The 20835-nt window shown below is 40.0% G+C and overlaps 1 protein-coding gene across 2 annotated transcripts in view; it reads right to left on the bottom strand.

The window, feature by feature from the left end:
• Nucleotides 1-339: 339 nt before the first annotated feature.
• The window catches only part of CDK19 (cyclin dependent kinase 19), a 133130-nt gene continuing 112634 nt past the window's right edge, over nucleotides 340-20835 (bottom strand). For both annotated transcript variants that reach the window (XM_056342833.1, XM_056342832.1), the window contains 7 exons: nucleotides 19968-20111; nucleotides 19670-19739; nucleotides 18385-18457; nucleotides 14056-14153; nucleotides 12452-12530; nucleotides 8292-8558; nucleotides 340-4627 (listed from right to left, as the gene is read on the bottom strand). In XM_056342833.1, coding sequence (XP_056198808.1) covers nucleotides 4496-4627; nucleotides 8292-8558; nucleotides 12452-12530; nucleotides 14056-14153; nucleotides 18385-18457; nucleotides 19670-19739; nucleotides 19968-20111 — 863 coding nt within the window. In that variant the 3' untranslated portion in view covers nucleotides 340-4495. The remainder of the gene's footprint in view (nucleotides 4628-8291; nucleotides 8559-12451; nucleotides 12531-14055; nucleotides 14154-18384; nucleotides 18458-19669; nucleotides 19740-19967; nucleotides 20112-20835) is intronic.

The following is a 20835-nucleotide window of genomic DNA, read 5'->3' as shown; positions in this document are numbered from 1 at the left end:
ACACATCTATAGGATTGTCACACAAGTAATAATGAATCTCAAGAAGGGCATCAGTGTGGCATGCCAGAGTACTTTTAAGCAGAGGGCAAAACCTAAGAGAACCACTCCACTGATTCTGTTTTCCATAAGGCTCCATTCTATTTTGATAGACACATACCCATGAATATCCTCGTGGGCATTTTAAAAGCTGTAATTTCAACTCTGAGGTTTTGCAAGCTTTGTTTTGTGTGGTGTATATCATAAACATCCTGAATATAATTACAACTGCAATTTTGTGGGCTATATTTTCCCTCTTGGTAGCCCAAAGCCAATGTTTACAAAAACTTTTCAGCACGCCTATTTGATTTGAACTTTTTATTATTATTACAAATGTATATTATTTTATTAAAAAAATTCACACTGAAGCAAAGTCAATTCCATTTCATTACAACCAAGAATATAAAATAAATGCAATGAACTCATAGTTTAGTTTTAACAGTCATTTCAAGGGTGACATCAGGACAACTTAAAAGCAGTAAACTCTCAACTCTAGAATGAAAAACAAGTATTTTGCTTTGTGGTTTTGCTAGCCCATTGGCAGAGGCACTGCCAAATGTGGCCACCACAGATCTAGAGCGGCAAAGTTTTGTGGCAGCATGAGGCGCATACACAGTAACTTCTAATGAAAACTACAAAAATGAAAGATGCGTGCATGAAATTATTAGAAAAAAAATAACTGAATAGAGACAGGCACACTTCCACAAATAGTAAACATGGGAAAATACAACTAGAACAATTTGAAAAGTTACTACCTTACATATATAAAAAGTTCTTTAAATTGCTGTTAAAAAGGACATGTTCTGTCCAGATTTTGTGTAATACTTTTTAGTGTCTACACAAGACAAATTTTTAAAAAAATTAAATAGTATTAATTTACTACTAAATATTTAGGAGATAACAGTGCATTAAGGACTTTTTTTTCATATAGTAATACACATCGCTCCTGTCTGGCGACATTTTTAGAAGATTACGTATGGCCTTATGTACAATACATTTATTTAATCCTAAAACAATTCTTTGCTTAATGATGTTAAAGTACCATTCCTGAAGATTATGAAGGGGAACTAAGCTTATTATGTTTATATAAAATATTATACATATTTGAACAACACTTCTAGCTTCCCACCACCCCCCCGCTATGAATGCTCTTCCCTCCCCCTCCCCAGATACAGTGTCACAGATACAGTGCAGGACTCGCAGCTTCCCCTATATTTTTCCTTCATTGTGCAGTTTGTGCTACATAAACTTCACCGATGCGGGCCAGGCTGCTCATCCCATTCACTCCCCACGTGTTTTGTTTCCTCTGAGCCACGATAGGAAAAGCTGTACTCGGTGGCCCGCTCTCCCACCAGGCGGGTGGGATGGAGAACTCTGCTGGCGTCACCTGCCTCTCTTGGTGGGGGTGTGAAACACTTTGGTGAGGGTGTAAAGGTTATGGGCAGAGACAGAGCTATGAGTACTAATGAAACTGTACAGGCAAAAAAGAACATAAAAATGACATGGTCCTGGCTTCCCACGACACACTGCACGATCCAATTCCGAAAGCAGAGCGTTTGTACCTCCCGCGATGAGCCCTGGAAAGCAAGGCTTCTTCCACTACGACTGCCACCCACCCCAGCAACGTGCGTCACGCTCCCAAGAAAAGGTGAACTATTTCACCATCAGGAAGGAACTAGAAGAGTGTGCACAGCCTACATTTTGCAGCAAACACTTTTGCTTTTATTTGCTCTCCTCCCAGTTGTGAGTTTGAAGGCAACCAAGTCAGTCAGCTTGGCTTCGTGTCCACACAAAAGCTAGAGAGGAGCAGTGCGTGGTCATCCAGCAGACCTAACCAAGGCAGAAACACCAGTTCAGCTTAGAGAGAGGTCATGGCAGTTGCGCTAGAAGCTGGAAGCTCACTCAATTAAAGCACCCTACATTGCTGTGAAGTTTCATACTCAAAATACAGATTAACCTACACCATGATTTTGCCTTATTGGCACAAGAGTCCACCTTAATTAACCATACGGTAATAGGTCTTTCTGCCACCTCCTGACATTACATGAATTTTGATGATCAGCTGCAGGTCACAGCAGGGAGAAGAAACGTTAGGTAACTATAATGGAAAAGACAAAAAGATTTTTAGTGAACAGAAGGGTGACAAGAACAGGAGGGGACAAAAATTACTCTACCAAAGGTTAATTTCCAGAAATGTGACATTCAAGTCACCAAAATACAAAATATGTTACTTTACGGCATTGGCCAAATATCCATTAGCTCAAAGGTACCTCATCCTAACCAGTAAGAGGTGAGACATTATGGAAAGAAGTAACCCCAGACTCAATGAAATAAAATAAAGGAACAATTAAAATCTGTTCTTTCAAAGAGGCTACCAGGGTATGCATAATATTTAGCATTTCAAGGGTTACACGTTGAAAGCATCCTTTGGGAGATTATTTTTTTCCAGGAATAATTTTCTCCTTCAGATTGCTTCATTTCATTTTCACCACCTTCTCACCCATTTGATGCCAAAAGCAGGTTGTAGTTGCCTTTCCAGAGAAGATGGGTGTTGTCAAACCCACATGATGGTAGATGTGGCCAAAGCAAGCCAACTGCTCCCAAAAGGTATGAAAACAACTTATGTTTGAGGACTAAGGGGACACTAAAGGTGATTGGGAGATCAAATCCAGTAGAAAGACCTATGTGTCTAGCTGTGATGAAAAGCATTCTCCTCAGAGCAAACAGATTTACTCGCCTTGCTAGGTCTGATCACAACTTCAGGATGAATGTGTACAGGTACATACAATCTTTCTGTATGGACACAGGACAAAAGAGAACACGCTGCAGTTTAAAAGCCTGTAACATTAGCCACTTACATATAAACTCTTCTCACTTCACCTCTTCTCTGGACACCAGTTGTAGAAGCTCACTGATGTTACATTGCTAATAGTTTTCTAAATGCATTTTTCCAGGTTTTCTGCAACAAGAGCCAGCCTTATTTCTGAAGGCTGAAGGAAAAACGAAGCTGTCCCAAATTACATGTTGTGTCTCTCCGAATAACTGTGGTTGCAGAAGTTGGACAATAATCCTCTGATTATGCTTCTGAACTCTTGCTTAATTACTGGGGATTTTCTGCCAGCTACCCATCCACTTACAGTCCTTAGGCACAATCAAAACATGTTTGCTCTAGGGAAAAAGAAACATTTCAGTGCAATCAAGCCCATCTGGTGTAACTAATCTGGGTTAATCACAGCAATGTGAGGGACACAGAATATGTATTATAAACATGAAAAAGGAAAAGTCTTCAACATGCTTTTCAAACTGCACAATAATTTCTCTTAATTATTAATTCTAACATAAAAAAATGATTAAATGCATTTGTTTTCGCAAGTCTTAGTACTTCTGTCACCTTTATATTTAGAAAACTGACTCAGGAATGTGAAAGAAAGCTAAATTTATAGAACTCTCACATACATTAATCAGCTGCTTAACAGAAAAACAAGCCCATCATCCACAATCCTACTGAGACTCGAGGGCAGTAAATACATTTTCCTGACTATTTTGGTGTCCAGCCTGGGAAGACATTCCATTCCTCTGTTCCAGCAGATCCTGAAACCATCTCTTTTTTTATGTGACTGTCCTGGTTTCATTTAAAATAATGCTTAATTTAAAACTAGTCAGAGCATGATCACTGTGATTTCAAGAATTCAATGTGAATGAGTTAAGAAATATCAGCAATCTTCTGTTTGGCATTCAGTCCAGTAGCATGAAGCATATTTGTTGCTGCAGAGACTTGGGTGGGTTTTTTTCTTTTTTTCCTTTTTCTTTTTTAAATTTTCTTTATTTTTTAAATTTTTTATTTTTAAGAGCTCGCCTGAAAACTAGACTAATAAAAACAGAATAGTAAAATACTCTGGAACAGTAAAATTTTGCTGTTCTTGACATCCATGAGCAAAACAGTAATATCCTGTGAAAATAACATAGTGCTTTAAAAAGGTGCAATATACCTGTATAGCTAAACTGGTTTGCCTAGTATAAAACTAACTATATACAAGCTTGAAAGCCTGGGAGTTCAAGATTTTAAAACTTTAAAATCCCATCAAAGAGATTGAAAAGACAGATTTATGGCAATCACTACAGCATAAGGAAGGTGCACCAGGAATCCTTCAAAATTCCAAAGGTTAAAGAAGTTAAGTGCTGGGTTCAGATCAGAAGGGTCATTAGAGTAACCACAATGGAGCACATGCAAGGGCAGGGAGGAAGGAAAACTTCACGAGAATCTCCTTTATGGCGATAAAGGGATGGGGGGCGGGGGAGGAGGGGAAAGTCTTCAGTGAGTGAAGTTTTCCTTTTGTCATCATGAACTTTGATTCTGCATCACAGTTTGTATTTTTGGTTCTCATCATTATGAACTTCATATTGCTGGAGTCTTCTGGCTTTTAGTCTGTTCCTTTCCGAGTGCAGCCTGTTAGCCCTCTCAGTACCTGTGAGACTGATGAGATTGGTGATACTGGGAGCTCTGCTGAGATGACGTGGAATAGCCCATTGTACTCTGGGACTGAGAAGATCCCTGAATGTTGCTTTGGTAACTCAGGCGTGAGCTGGAGTGCTGCAGGAAAAGAGAGCGGGATCAGAGGAATGAAAACCAGCCTGTCAGTACTATGCAGCTCAGGAAACTTTGAACCTCTCTGAAGCTCATTAAAATCTGACTGCTGGAGAAGCTGACAGTGTTACTGTTTAAGCTCCCATAAACCAAGTAATCAACCTGATATGCAATCACTTACCACAGCACACAAAATACACAAGGTCACTGGCAGACACCTAGAAATACAGCATTTACACACCCACTTTTTGAAGGAAAATAACAAGAAAGAGCAATTCCATTTCAAAATTCAACTGTTTCTTTAAACTTACGGCTATCATTATTCTAGGTGCTATTAATGCAAAACCAAACGGCTGAGGCCACAAACCCTTTTTGAGATAGATAATACTATGTTACAGAGAAACAAATTATTCTGTTCCTGAGAAAAAAACCAACCAAAACCTAAGAGTTACTCGATTTATATAAATGAAAAAATGTCCAGTAAGATAAAATAATTTAATTTCAGGTAAGCCTTTCAACCTGCTGCCTTACTACTGGACAATTGCTTAAAGATGGGCGTGTGTGTGCGCAATAACCTAACACCTTTTCCCGAATGTTTTCTTTCCCCCTCCAGTGTCTGGGATGTTAGCTCAGCAAGCCAAATTCACGGATCACTTGTGACCTCCAGCCAGCTGAATTTTCCCTTTTATTACCATATCCATTCCCTGTCCAGAATTAACAATGAGCTGCAATAATGTAAAGCTGCATAATAATGCAAGCTGCAAAATCATTTTGCATGAAAAGTACTGCTCAACGGACAGGAGACTCTCTAGCAAGGTAAACCCCACCCCAGCCCACAAGAAAGGAAAGTCTACAAAAAACCACCCCAAAACTATTTGCAGTCAGCAAACAGTTTGTTTCCAGTCAAGTTAAATGCAGGGTCAGGCAGCCATTCAATAGAGTTCTGTTCACTGTCTAGTTGATGGTTCTACTTGGCTGCGTCGAAGGGTCATCGGCAAGACTGTGGCCAACAGCAATCATCTAGGAAAAGTGTTAAGAACCTACATTCTGATTAAATATCAGGATTATGAGTACAGAAAGACTCTGAAGAAGTTTGAGTTCTGAATGGAAATCACGTGGAGACAGTGGGTCCGTAAGAATACCACATCCTCCGCAGATGAAGAATCTGCTCAGCGGAGGCAATACCCCAGTCAGGGAGGGGTTTCATCTAGCCACTGGATCCCAACCAGGAGAGCTATGAAAACCTCCTGACAGCTTTTCACTGGGATGGTGAAGAGCAGGAACCTAAAGTTCAGGCAGCATAAAACACTTCTGCCCTTTGTTTCTGTACATAGCTTTACAATTTTAAATAAATTGTGTAACACTAAACCCTAAAACTATCCCATTACTTTTTCTGTGTTCTGTCTAAAGTAGGAATATGGAAGTTGCTTTCAAGGTGAAGCACAGTGAGGCTGAAGAGAGAGAGAGAGAGAGAGATAACGATCCAGTCTTGCAGACCTCTGTGTATCAGTATAATAACAATATAACTAATAGTTGCACGTAGTAACTTCACCTGTTTGTGAGGGTCAGTTTGGAAGATAACAGCTCAGCACGCTGGCTTTGGAAGAGATGTCTCCCAGCGGTATGTATGCTGTTACGGTATGTAACCAGATTATGCTTGGCCTGCATGGTTAGATTGTTAACAGAGCATCTGAAACCTGGAATTTGTCTCAAAATTCTGCAAGTTTTTGCAACTTCTAACAGAAAAGAACAAGAATTGTGATAAATACCGTGACTTTACAGGAACTTGTTCTGGATGAAAAACATCAGCTCACCATGCTAAGCCAAACACCCAAGGTCACTTAAGGAATGCTCAGTAAAATTCAACAAGGAATTCAAGCTGACATTTGTGGAAGCAATGTATGTTGAGGTTGGTGAACTGTAAAAAAATTTCAACTGAGACTTTAGATCACAAGCTAAATGAAACTCAAAGCAAAGGGAATCTTCCTTCTACTTCTGAATAAGATATAATGGATTAAAATTAATGCCATAAGACTACAAGAATGCATTAACTTGCCCATGCTTATTTTTGTTCCACAGAAGAGAATTTGTTTTTAATGAAGTCAGACTTGGACAAATTGCAGACATTCCTTTCTGGAACAGAAGACAGTCAGCTAGAATTTAAGGGCAGATAGCCAAAGGCAAGTGTAAAAACGGATAATCAGACCATACAACTTCGTGAGTGACACAAGGGAAACAGATCATCGCTTTGATGCCTGTGCTGTTAAAATTTAGAAGGAAAGAGCCATAGGGGGCAGAAAAAAAATAATAATCTAACAATGTGAAAAACACTTATATTTAAACTGCTAGCGACTTGTAAGGAGGAATTTTGCCAACAATTTGGAGAGCTGTATATGGATTCTATAGTGGATATCATCAAATGCAGCACACCAGTCCTCAAAATACAGACCAAAACAGGGCAGCCATAAATACTGTGTAGTCAAGACAGCTACAGTGATCTGTCCAGGCCTCAAGCCTGTCTGGAACTTTTCAAAAAAGAAACCTAGTTGTCTTTACCCTTAAATTGCCCTCAATGCCTTCATGATCATTTGTAATTAAGAGTAAAACAGAAACGGGAGAAAAATGTCTGGCACTGAGAAATCAATTGTCTATGGAGAAGGTCTGGAGGGATAAGTCAAGGCAACTCCAGAGCTGGGTTTTTAAAAAGTTAGTTAATTTAAGTTTAAAGCAGCCTGAAATGACCATTTGCTAAGGTGGGAGCCTCTCAAATGCTAGCAGCACACAGAATCTCTAACATCTTTTAAAATCTACCTTTAATAGATACCTTTTTTTTATTCTGCTTTCAACTTATTACTGTCCCAGCAAGTATAAGCTCACAAGTACTGAAGATCCTGGTAAATTCAATGCTTTCTATATTTAGTGTAAGCCACATTTTTCAGTGGAAAATGTAATTCTAGTAAGCAAAACAAGTATGCAAATCCAAAAATAATTCAGTGATACTGCTTTTACTTATGAATGCTACTGTACTGGAAAACATGAAATCTATTCAACTCCGGTCACAACACAATGCGTCTCTCTGTGCCCTACTTCAGCATGAATCATACCGATGGAACTGAAGTATCATTCCCGTGCTAACGTGCATTTGTTCTTTAACATTAGAAGTAGACTTAGCAAGATACTAGAATAAACTACAGGATCACCCCGTGCATGTGATGACATGGGGTAAAATGAAGCAGGAACCAAATGAGAGAGCCTGTTCTAACTTCTGCTTCTCACATGGGATTTAATACTGCCAAGAGCCAAGTACCCTGAAACTGATCTAATGGAGCATCTACATGCATGAAATAGTTCCACTGGCTTCAGTAAGATTACTCTCAAACACACAGTTAAGCATATATTTATGTGCTTTCCTGGAGTGTACTAGTCCTCAACACTTCACAGGGTGCAGCAGATACAACAGGTACCAGTACTCTACTGAAAACTACTAACCACAGAATAAAACTTTTTTAGTTTAAACCTTTGACCTCACATTTTTATCTAATATATCATAGCATGCCTGCTCAGGTTACATGAGAAATTCATTAAAACATGATCTGCTCTTGCAGCGGGGAAGGGGGGAAATGATATTTTGGCCCTAGTGTATCAGAAGCAGCAAAAACTCAAGAGATACCTGATAATCTGAAGGCATGACAGGCCCGCCTGAGTTAGTGCCTGAAGGCCCTATGCGTGGTTTCTTGTTTGGAGGCACCTGGTTGAGGCTGGAGTCCTGGCTGTGCTGGAGCCCTGCGCCCGCGCCCCCTCCTCCCGCGCCAGCACCCCCGGCTGTCCCGTTGGTCTGGGCGCTGTTCTGCTGCTGCGGCTGTGGCTGCGGCGGCGCTGCCTGCGGCTGCTGCTGAGGTGCTGTTTGCTGCTGATGTTGGTTCTGCTGCTGTTGATTCTAGGGGAAGAAGCAACACAACACGGTCACTTGCTCTGAACTAGTTTGTGAGCTTTGTGGAGTTGTCAGCCCTGGCACCGTGGTGCCTGTGGAGAAGGGGGCAGGCCCACCAGCTTGATGGGAAAACACAGCAAAGCTGTGTGTCAGGAGAAATGTGTCCTCAGTACACGCTTGCATGCTTTGTGGGGGTATCTCATTTGTGGTCGTTTTGCTTTTTTAACAAAGCAAGCTAGACTAAAGCTGGAAGGACAGTCTAGTGCCTCCTACAGCTAGCCAAGCGCTCCAAGAGGGCTATGGAAGGAACCGTTTATAAAACAGTAATCACCAAATGAACTGAATCAAACCCCCCAGAATTTCACTAGTGCTCAGCAGCAGACGTTAACCACCGTAAATTATTTTAAGTGCTTCAACAACCTTGTTCACTCAGAATCAAAACCACTTTTCAAACTTTCACAAATGACACTACAGTAACCTGAAGGAGGCTGGCAGCATTACTACCAGAAAAGTAAGCAAATTAAGACCAGAGAAATGATGTAATTTCTTCCAGGTTGTGAGGAAATTCTGTGGCAGAACCAGGAACAGGTTTCATTACTGTTTTGCTCTCCTGTGCTTTTAAGTACCTTGTAAAGACCAGTATACTGGGAATATGGGCCAGCATGGTGTGCTATGTATAGGGTCAGAAAATCTTATTGAAATAGCAGAAAAGTGGAAATTGACCAGAGACAAACAGTTGAAGACAAAAGAGGAGGGAACAGCTGAAGGAAGAATCTGGCAAGGGAAGGAGAAAACCAGCACAGGAAGAGAAGCCAAACAATTAAGATGACACTGGGACGCAGCAGGAAGAGAGACAAAGAGAGAGAAGTGCCACAAAAGGAAGAAAAAAATTAAGGAGAACACAAGAGCAAAAGACATTGTACTCTTACGGCTTCAGCGGGCTACAGACTAAAGAGAGTATGAGGGAACTGGAAGGAACGTTAGAAAACAGCAGAGTGCAGCTCTGCCCTCTCTAGTTAAGAGAACTACATGGAAAGCCCACTCATTTGTCTGCTTTTGAGTACCAGGGATGGCTCCTCCATCAGAGCACTAAAGCACATAAAAGAATTGCAAAGAAAAGTGATTTCACTCTAAATCTGAGATATGTCCCTTGTTCATCATGAAAAAAACCAAACTACAATTGTCATGGCTTGAATTAAAAAACCTTACTACCCTCCCCCCCAGTATACTGTAGGGAACATTTCAGGATAGTCTTTTTTTTCTAGAATATCTGCTTATATAATTATCAAAGCTTTAGTATGGTAGCCTTTTATAAAAAACATTTTAATAGTTTCTCAGAAATCATGACAACCAGTTGCCGCTAGCAGAAAATTCTTGATGCCCCCAATCACTAAAAGGCATTTAGTTACCTCAGATAAATGACATAAAAGATCTGTATCTATGCCATTCATCACAACGGCCTCCCAAGATAAATTCAGAGGAAATCTGCAATGATGTCTTCATTTAAGATTACAAAGAAGTGTTGCATCTTCAAGGACTCAGAAGTGGCTTGCATTTCCATTTCACATTTAGCAAAACCAACGATGTATCCTCCTGCTTGTAGTCCTCAAATCCCATCTCAGTCAGATTCTCTTTCCCAGGAGATTTAAACTTCAAAAATTTTAGAAGTTACTAGCTTGTAAAAACAAATTGTTAAGAAGCAATTTATCTTTTCGTAATGGTTTGAGCTTCACTTATGAAAACAAACACCAATAACTAAGGTGGTATTTGTGCTAGAATTCTGAAATTTGTGTTTTTACAGAGGTGTTTGGATGCAATGAAGTGGTTGCTACTGTGAGAGCTGAAAACCTGAAATTTTGTTATGTGTAAACAAATCTTGCAGGAAGTCTCACAAATAAAGACAACAGTTTATCCTAGGTCCCGTGTTTCACACTTTGGATATTAGCACAAAATGTACCTGATTACTCTGAACTTGCTCTTCTGTGCAGCTACTACTGCTACTGCCTGGGCAGAGACTGAGATCCCCCCTGTCAGACTGTGGCTGGGGTCTAGCTGCACCACCTTAGTGCACAGAACCAGCTTACATCAGCAAAAAATTGTCCTCAGGTCTAGTTCATGGTGGTTCCTAAATGAATAAACTTGTTGAAGGTCTACAGTTAGGAACATATTATCATGTGTCATCTCTCAGGCACAAATTACCAAAATTAAATTCCAGTACTACCTAGAAATGAATCCCCAGCAGAAACTTGCCTAACAAAATCTGAAGGAGAAGAGAATCTTCTTATTTTGTTTTACAAATGCTCATTTTAGCTTTGCTGACTAACAACTAACAATTTCAAAGAACGGATGCTTATGTTAGAGGTTATTCAACTCAGATGCAAGTTCCAAATAAACAAACACTGAGAACTCCTCTGGGTTTCCAAAGGACTATACAGATATATATGGTTTTATAAACAAACCAGAAACTAACACTTTTTTAAAAAAAAAAATCCTTTCACTTGCAACAACATCATAAAGAAACAAAACATGGCACAGATCCAAATTTCAGAGACATGCTTTACCTTCACATTTCCTACACTGTGGGAACACATTCAATGAGTAATGTGTGACTTACATTACCTAAATGGGCTAAAAAAAAAAAAAAAGAATAATTTGGAGTGTGCATAAATACGTGACTGTCCCCAACAACCTCAAAGACTATTTAAATAATGGCTGTTTTGAATATAAACATGCCAGTGTTTCCCCCCCAACACTCCCAGGAAAAAGACAGATATTTACTTTTAAATGCACTGACTTAACAAAAGCCAAAGTCATTTTAATTCATAAGGTTTGTTCTTGTTTTTGAAGCTGTGAGAGTTGAAGCAATGCTAGTAACTAAATTACAACCAAATCAGTACCAGGACTTCAATTGTATTTCTGCTTAGGTGTCTGTTTCCTCTTTTTGATAAAAATATCTGGACACAAAAGTCCAGGATGTTTCCACTTGTTCTCAGCACAGAATATTCAACAGTATCTGTTCTGAAACCAAAATTTGTGGTCTGAAATGTATCGTGATAGGCATACTTTTAAACTCAGCTAGCTTCTCGTGTTATACAGAAAATCTGTTTTCTTCACATTTTGCTAGCTATACATTACTGTTGGTGTCTCACTGTACACTTCTAAGCAAAAATAACAAGCTGTTTCATACACTATAGCGCCATTGTCCAGACTTCACACCGTGATGGGACAATCACTGTGGTCACACAGCAAAGTTAAGCTACACACACAAAGCAGGTCAGATTATGTTACAAACACACCAAAACTTACTGTGCACACAAACAAGTTCTTGCCCATGTGTATGGGGCTATGGGAAAGAGCGTACTCAGAGCAGATTGTCACTACCAGAAAAGTTCATGCTCCTCATTACTCCTTTGTCTGAGTGCCCTTAAAACATGATCAGGAAACTGTGTGCAGATGGATGAAATGTTCTGATGTAGTGCCAGAAGTAAGCTGCCACTATTTATTTGAGACCCTGACAGCCGTCTGCTTTCAAATGGCTGGGTGTATGCCAGCCACACAATAGAAATGCCACTCCTTTCACGTGGTCATAATGTGTTTTCATCATGCGGTGCAGGAGGAGGTAGCAAGGTCCCCTTGGAATGATGGCAGCTGAAAGCAAGCTAAACAATCCATCCAGCTCATTGCCCACAGGTCAGGGCAAACTGTGCTGGTGATACCACCTGAGAGACCCCAAAGTCATCTGATACTTCTAACCTGTCTGGGAAGCAGTTTTAAGAGAGCGTTGCCAGAAAACAAGTTTTCAGTTAACTCTTCACCTTTCATTAGTTTTCATTTGGTAGCACCATGATTCTATCTTACTGCATACTTAAAAGAAAGAAAGAAAAACGTATTTATTATACCTTATCCCCTTTCTCTTCAGGTTCATCTTCATTGAGGAATTCTCTTTTAGGATATGGAATCTGACAGCCAGCAAATACACTGAAACACAGTAAACAGTCCACAGATATGTACATATGACATACAGTTACTTAATGCTATATTAAAAACAAGGGAATATAACACAATTTAATTTCTTGTATTTCATGACCCCCGTTTCTATAAGTGAGTGTCAGTGTGAGCACCCAAGACAGCAGCAGATACCAGCAGCTAGGTGCTGATCACGTCAGACCTCTTTGCTGTTGGCACGAGGTCATCATTTAGAAATCATGGCGTGGTTGAACATGCCCAAATGCCAGAACGACCACTTGTTGATCCAGATGGCAAAATGAACAAATACAGTGTCAGAGGTTCCACAACGCCTAGTTGGAACATGCATGGCTCACTGAATAAAGGGCCTGATCCGAAGAGTATTAAAGTCTTATGAGCCCATGTTGGCTTACAGCAGCCTTCAACGTATTTGCCAATCACAACTGCAGTTACTTTCAATTAGCTTCTCAGGTCTTGTTTAGAGAAAAAAAGATAGCTTTCAAATTCAGCTGGTTAATGGGACCTGGAACATTCCTTAATGTTTATGGCAGAGACTTTACCATAATGTTATCCTGTAATCTGTGGGGAGCTACAGGTATACACAGGATAGTATCAGATAAACACTAAATAGAAGATTACTGGTAGATCTTGACCAGTATCCATTTCTTCAGATTTCTGTGTCAGCATTCAGAATACAATCAATGTGATGTGATTTTTTTAAAGTGTGTAAACAGTTCCTAACCTAGCTACTATGTAATGTTTGGCCTATCCAAACAGAAAAAGAAACAAAAAAAACCCATCTAGTCTCAACTAGACTCTTTCGCACTCCAGTGGCTGTTCCCTCCTTTTAGTGTTGCCTGCTAGCTGAGGAAGCAGTGAAAGCAAAGGTGGAAGCGTCTCTGCATCCAGCTCCCACAAATCATAGTGCTATGAACGACCATGCTTCTGGAAACTGGGATCAGAAACTGGAAGAGGAAAGTCTGCCATTAGGAACTGAGTATTTGATTTTTTCATTACAATAATTTATATATATATAAAATCTGTACTCTCAAGCCTTCTGAACAAGGGACCTGTGGGATTTTAGGCAATCATGGATCTCTCCTCATACTGTTGCTCTGTGCAAGAAGGCACAGGAAGGGGCTGTAGGCCAGAGAAGTGTCCTAGTCCTAGGAAAAGGCACAATGAAGCCAGGCAATGGAGAACAGGGCTCTGTGAGGCTGTGTAAGGCAGAACAGAACAGGGCACAGATTAATTATCCACATACTGCAATAATATTATCACACTAGCTTTGGTAGTACGTTCAGAATTACAGCACTAGTGTGGTGCTGGGTTATTGTAAACGACCACTCAGTTCCGGCACCAGTAGATACAGACATTTCAGTACTACGTTAATAGTTTCTGCTGAGCGTGCCTGAGCTACTACTACTTATGGATACAGGCAGAAAGCTGTGAATTTTTCAGCTGTCCTCTCATTTCAGGGATTAGCACTTAGCAGAAAGAAGATACCCCTGAAGACTGCGGAAGAGGGAATACATACTCTGATGTAGGCAGAGGATCCTCTTGAAAGTAGGGGTCCTGCAAAGCCTGCTCTGAGGTAATTCGCTTTGTAGGGTCCATAGTGAGAAGCTTCTGAAGCTGCAAAGCATAACATTAAGAATAACAAAAAGCTTATCAAACTATCATTTTTCCAACTATGAGTTAAATGTCTTGGATTGTGGACTGTTAAATTATTTGTGCCTTGCCCAGACAAGCCTAAGTTAGCATTGCTTGTTCAGTGAAGTTCCCAAGAACTAGAATGCACATCCATCAAAGCACTATGGCTGTGAAGCACTTCTCATGTAAGAAATACATTAAAGTGTATCAGGCAATATTAATTGCTAAGGCTGGACCACTGTGCTAACGCAACACTATATCCAGCTATTAAGGTTCATAAAGCATCATTTCTAAATAATGGTGTTTTGTTGTGGCACATGTATAGCTTTTATACTGTTCTGTACTGCTGACACAACAGGAAAAAGGTGTCAGAAGAGACTGAACATGACCAGGACTCTCCATATCGCGTTAGGGAGGGAAACAATAAATCTTCATTTCTCACACTGGCGGCATTCCAGAGCCAGAGCACTCAGCCGCTCATGCAACTCCCAATCCCACTCTAATTGGTATTGAAATGAGAAAGAGGAGGAGAAGACCCTTCCTAGTAACCTTTCTTCCTTGCCAGGAGGAAAGCAATAATAAATTTATTAGCTAAAATGCTGTTGACTGCAGCAGGCTATAAAAGAGGATTACAATACATTAGTAGTATAAAACAGGAATTATAGGCATAACATACATTTTAAATAATTACTTATCACATTCTGATAAACTCGCAGTAAGAAATTTGGGTGCTCAAATTACATCATACAGTATCCTGCTCTCACAAAATCCTCTCTTAATTCAACAGTGAAAATAAAATTTCTTCTACAAAGGGCATCTTAGTTCAAACACTAGCTTCCAGGCCTCCAACAAATATTCCCTGGATATTCAACAAAAGGGTATGATTTTGGCGTGGGTGTTTGGGGCTTTTTTTTCCAATAAATAAAAAATCTGATATACAACTCTATATTCTATATATATGGGGTACTGTAAAAAGCCTCAGGAAAAGCACTCATCCTCATCAAGAAAGATGATTCCTTCTATTTCCTTTCTCATAGTTGTAGTTACCCCTACCTTGTAGATGAGGTCTCATAAAATTGTCTGTACTTCTGCCACTTCCTTCCCATCTCTCCTTACTCCAATACTTTATGGGCTGTGGACCTCAACAGACTGACAACACAACAAAGGGCCATTTGGGCTGTCTCTCTATCTATCAGTTCATTTGTAACCAGCTCCTGAACAGATTCCTGCCGCTTGTCCAGAAATACACCTCAAGATGGTCCTGCATTGCACACACCTGGAAAGTTTGCATGGCACACTTATTTAACCATGTTTTGTGTTATCAGATAACCCTTAACCCTACGTTTCCTGCATACCTTAAGAAATTCAACTTCTAACGTGCTGTTGGCTCTCCACACAGTGGCCTCACATGCTACAATAAATATAGACAACGGTTTTGGTATTCAGTATCTTTATTTCATGTCACCATTTCTCCTACATGCAAAATTTTTGTCAGTTTTAGTGGCTTGTGACACCATTTCAGGTGATGCAAATTTCTTCCCCCCAGTTCCTCTACAGTGGACAGGGACAAACACTAATGTTCTGTATAAGGCCACTCCTGGTCTTCAGCACCAGATGACGTCATTGACAGAAGAGTACAGGACATCAGGCTCTGCCCCCCGGCCTCCTTCCTCTGAACTGGTTGCTGCAGTACTGCTCAAAAGAAAGCTCCTCTAGCTTCCTGCCATACAGCACTGTCATCACAAACTGCCTCCGAACATGACCTGTATTCTTTGTCATTCAAAGATAAAGCTAATGAACTGCAGCAGATCTAAAGATACCTTGGACTTTTTAATGATCTGCTCATTCCCTTAGTAATCCCGCTCCACTGCTGAGGACATCATCAGTTTGCCCATTCCAGGTGATACCACAGACATGACTCCAAACGAGATATCCTGCCTATCACTGATACTACTCTAAAACAACTTTTGTTGACAAAGTCTAGTTTTCTGTAGCTTCTGATGCTTCTAGGAAAGTGAATAAAAAATGCCTGGGCACAATTTGCCTTCAGGGCAGCAGCTGCTAACAGAAACTAGAAAGCCTGTGAGACTGGACTTCATCACCAGTCTCATACCTCTCAGCAGCTCTCGAGATTGCTTGCTCTCAGGCTCTACAGGCCTGACACAACAGCTATAAATACTATTCTTGTAACCCTTCCAGGACAGCAAGAACAGAAGCCTCTTCCTGGATGAAAACCATTCTGCCCTTCATGTAGACATTATCATGCAATGTCAATCAGCAGAGTGGCACAATATTATCCTCTGTCACGAGTCACTTGCTATCTTGCACCTGTCTACTTGGTGCCATATTTTCCCTATCCGCCACACTTTCTGTACTCAGCACAAAGTCTTGACTAATGAAGGTTACAAAGTAGATGTCTTCAGAGGTCACCTTGCAAGACAGAGGTTACCTCAAAAAATAAAACATAACTACTTTGGATATGAACAAGGAGTTTTAGGGAGTCTCCTTCAGAATACATGTATCTCCAAGCTCATTAGCAAACACATTTCTAATCTCTTGATTTGGGAGAGCAATGCACACCATTCCTTCAAGATCTGCTGTTTTTCAGGATCTTTCATAAGACAAGGCAGGCAGGTATCGAACCTCTTTGCTGTAGCATGGCTGTGGCAATTTAGGTACATGGACCTCCTCAGTGCAGCAATGAGGTATCAAGAAGGTTGTCCATGTTCCTGGGCATTGTTATCCAGAGTTCTGGGAGACTGATCTGTTTGAGACCAGCCTCCATCTCTGTGGCTGATGACTAAGCTGTCCTTATTCATCCCTGATTATGAACAGTGAGAAAGATTTGACTAAGAGAACCCAACTTGCTAAGTCTTCATGATGTTCAGAAAGAGCCCTTTGACTTCTGGAAATCATAGGGGAATACGTAGGCAGACACCAATCTATTTGTATGGTTACCTTTTAATAACCTTGTCTCACTCTATCATGACAAGCTTCTTTGTTTATATATATAATATGCCATAGGAGTGGCAAAATATGGTTAGTTTTGTGTTCTTTAGAGATCTGGTTAATATTTCCCCCCTGAAAAGTAGCCTACCCTCCTAAGACGACTCTCAACCTAGGTGTTCATAGCCTTGATGAATTAGCCACATAACTGACAGCAACCCATGTGCTGCTTTGCCATTCCACCACGCTTTCTGGTGGCCCCCACCTTTAGTAGAAAAACAGGGAAATTCAGGTGCTAACTAACAATGTCTCTACTACAATTGTCATCTTTTCAGTTAGATTATTCCTCCAGATGACTCCGATGTCTGCCCAGTAAGCTGAGTTTAAGAAATTTTAATTACTTTTTTTTTGAGGTCTCACACTTCCTATGTGAATGCTTCCCTTCCACCCACTTGGGACCAGCCTGTTCTGTTTCCACCTCTATTTGTGTCATCAGCCAGCAGCTACTAACAAGTCAAAGAGCAAGCGTTTGCCAGGACCTAAAGAGAGGACTGCTATGCTGAATCCATAACTGAAAACAGACCACTAGAACTCAAGCTGCCCTAAGAGCCTCATTACAGAGACCCCTTGTTCACAGGAGTAGCAAAATCACTCTGAACTTCATTCCTAAATTCAGACAGCACTATGTCATTGCAGAGGCATCCAGAAACGATGCCATACTAGACAGAGCAATCCTTTATTCACCTACAATGAACGACTCAACTAGGTAACCAGCAAATACGTGTTTAGGGATACTGTTTGGCATCACCCACAGAACAGAGGTGACTGTTATCAGAGGAGAGAAGAAGAGGAGGGGGGGTGGAAATTACTAAAGGAAGTAATTAAATTTTGCCTTTCCTCTACCCTTTCTTCACAAAACTCTTTAGCTCTTGGGAGCCCTTTAGCTCTCTGAAACAACACAGAATCAAGGGATATACAATACTCACTATCCTATTTGTACAGCAGAACTAAGGGTAAGGCTGGGTATACCAAGTACCTTCCTGATCTTAATTAGGTAAGACCTTCAGATCTCCAATACAAGCAGTTTAAGCACACCCTCAGCATGAAGGTATATGAAGAAAACACATCTCAAAAATGTCCAGTTAGTGATAAATAGCTTTCTTTTAACATCAGCATTCATTAGAATGAGATAGAAGAACAGACATATATATTACCATAATAAATGCATTTCATTCCTATCATCAGTGATTTTTCAAGTTGTACCTACCAAAAGAAAAACTTTGCTGTCAGGCTTGACTTTGTGTTTCTCCATGTATTTTATGAGGCTACTATTGGCATATCTGAAAAATACAGTTAAACAAAGACATTTCTGAAATAATAAAGCATTAAGACTATGCAACCATACCAAGTGATCACAAGAACATTTACCAGCCCTTAATAGGCAAACTCTAAAAAACCCTGCTATCAGAAAACATGTCAGATATCTCTCTAGCAGTTGCACATATACAGTGTGTTTTTCACTAACAGGAGTAGTATCAACTGTGTACAGATTATTTCCATGGAACATGCAACTTTTGCAGTGTATAGATAAGCTGTTGACATGGGCATATGACAGAAAGAAACTCAACCTGAGGTTTATAGGCTACCTTTCTGAAGCAACTCTGCCACAGAAAGCATACAGCAGATTGTAATAGCACAATAGCTATTAAGTTGTTTCCAGCTGCAATTTAGTAGAGCAGTTCATTTAGCGTTCTGTCTTACTAACCCCAACCTGCAGCAAACCATATAGCCCTTACAGTTCCCAAGCTCAAAAATGTCCCAGATAAATATGACCTGTGCCTTGCCTTTAATCTACAAATCCAGAGGTTATCTATAGCTATTTTCAAAATTAAGAAGCTTTGTGCACAGATAAGCTTCCTATCCTGTCTAAAGCCAGCGTAAAGAATCCACAGCAGAGCTGGTAACAGAATCCAAAACTCCTGAATCCATGTCCCCTGCCTTACAACTGAGTCTGTGTTGCTACTTACACCCTCTGATCTACCACCACCACTAGACTAATTTAGCCAAAGCACCAGGAAACACTAAAAGTGGAAAATTCTCAGATCCCAGATAGGCTTTGTATCACGACCCTCAAACATGTTACCTTCCATATATAAACTTCTTCCCACAACTTTACTGTCTCTATATATCTGCTGGTCAAAAAGACCAGGGAAGTGCTTCCTTATTCTTTCTCACACAAAATGAATTAAGTTATCTGGAACAGCTTATACAAGCGGTTTAAGCAAGCTCATTTGTCTGTGCCTCCCACAGATTAAATGGCACTTACGATGACCCCTTCTAGAGCAATGAGGAGGCTACTCAGCTGATGCTTGTAACAAGCAGCTGAGGGAGAGAACATCATTCAAGCAAAACAGCTAAGTCAAACAGGACAGCTGCCACACTGTTGGAACCCAAACACTCCAAAATCCTCTCCCCAAGAAGTCAGAGGATAGAAGCCAGTTACTGCCTATCTGCCACATTCACTGAATTATTGTTGCGTTATCATCACTTACGTTGTTCTCCTAAAATCCTTCTGAAGAGTTGGATATTCTGGCATCTTCCTTATGTCTTCCCAATCTTTATCTTTGGTAGGAGGGAAAAGGAGAAGCATTTACAATTCTGAAAGCGTAGGTTAAAGTAATACACATGAAGAAATAACTACAGTAGTTATTATTATATACAGCATTTCCAAATCCATCAGATTGACAGCTTGTACCTATACAAACGACGTCATTTCCTTTATATATAAAAAAAAACCCCAACAACAACTCTAGTAGCATTATGCCCGATGCTTTAATGAAAATAAATTACCTGCAGGGAATCCCATTACGCTGAAAATGCGATCTAGCTGATCATGATGAAAAGGATTACTTGTTTTGATGTCCTCCTGACGACAGTGAAATATAGGTTCCGAAGTCAATAGTTCAGCAAATATGCAGCCAATTGCCCAAATATCTAAAAAAGGAGAATAATGCATGCAAATTGTACTTCATCACTCTGTTTTTTGTTTCTGTACAATTTCTCAACAACCTGTATAACCACAGTAAGATAAAATAGCTCACAGTAGAATTACATACAGTACTTTAAAATAAAGCATTCATATAATACAGAAAAAGGGTCAAATCTGGAGACACAGGGTTTTTTTGATCAAAATGAGAATCTCCACATTCTGTTTCAAGTTGTACACTGGCAGTCCAGCACTTAATATATTCACAGTTATGGTAGAAACCTACACAGTATTTGCTGATGACATAGCTTAAAGGGCATTCAACTGACCATTCAAACCAAACCATAAACCCCGCCCCCCCATAAAGATACATTGAAACAAAGGTTCTATCACACCTTTCAGAACAATTCCAAACAAATAATTGATAACCTAATAAATACTAAGAAGGAAATGACTAATGACTCATATGTTTAGCCAAATAGTGCAAGCTAGTTAAAATAGAGAAACAAGATCCTAATTTCAATGAAGAGTAGGAAAGTGATTACCAAACTTAAAAAAACTTAACAAACCCCCTACTTGACAACTAACGCCCACTAGAATACTGGAACTGTCTCATCTACATCTCATGTACATACAGAAAGCAGCAGCATGATATACTAACGTTTTAATGAAAGAAAACAACCTCTGTTTTATAAATTTCTGATTAATATGCTTTTCAAAATTAAATCTATT

Source organism: Falco biarmicus, chromosome 6, assembly GCF_023638135.1.
Source record: "Falco biarmicus isolate bFalBia1 chromosome 6, bFalBia1.pri, whole genome shotgun sequence".
Classification (NCBI taxonomy): domain Eukaryota; kingdom Metazoa; phylum Chordata; class Aves; order Falconiformes; family Falconidae; genus Falco; species Falco biarmicus.
Note: the sequence above shows the minus strand (reverse complement) of the source record. Positions and strands in the feature narration are given on the sequence as shown.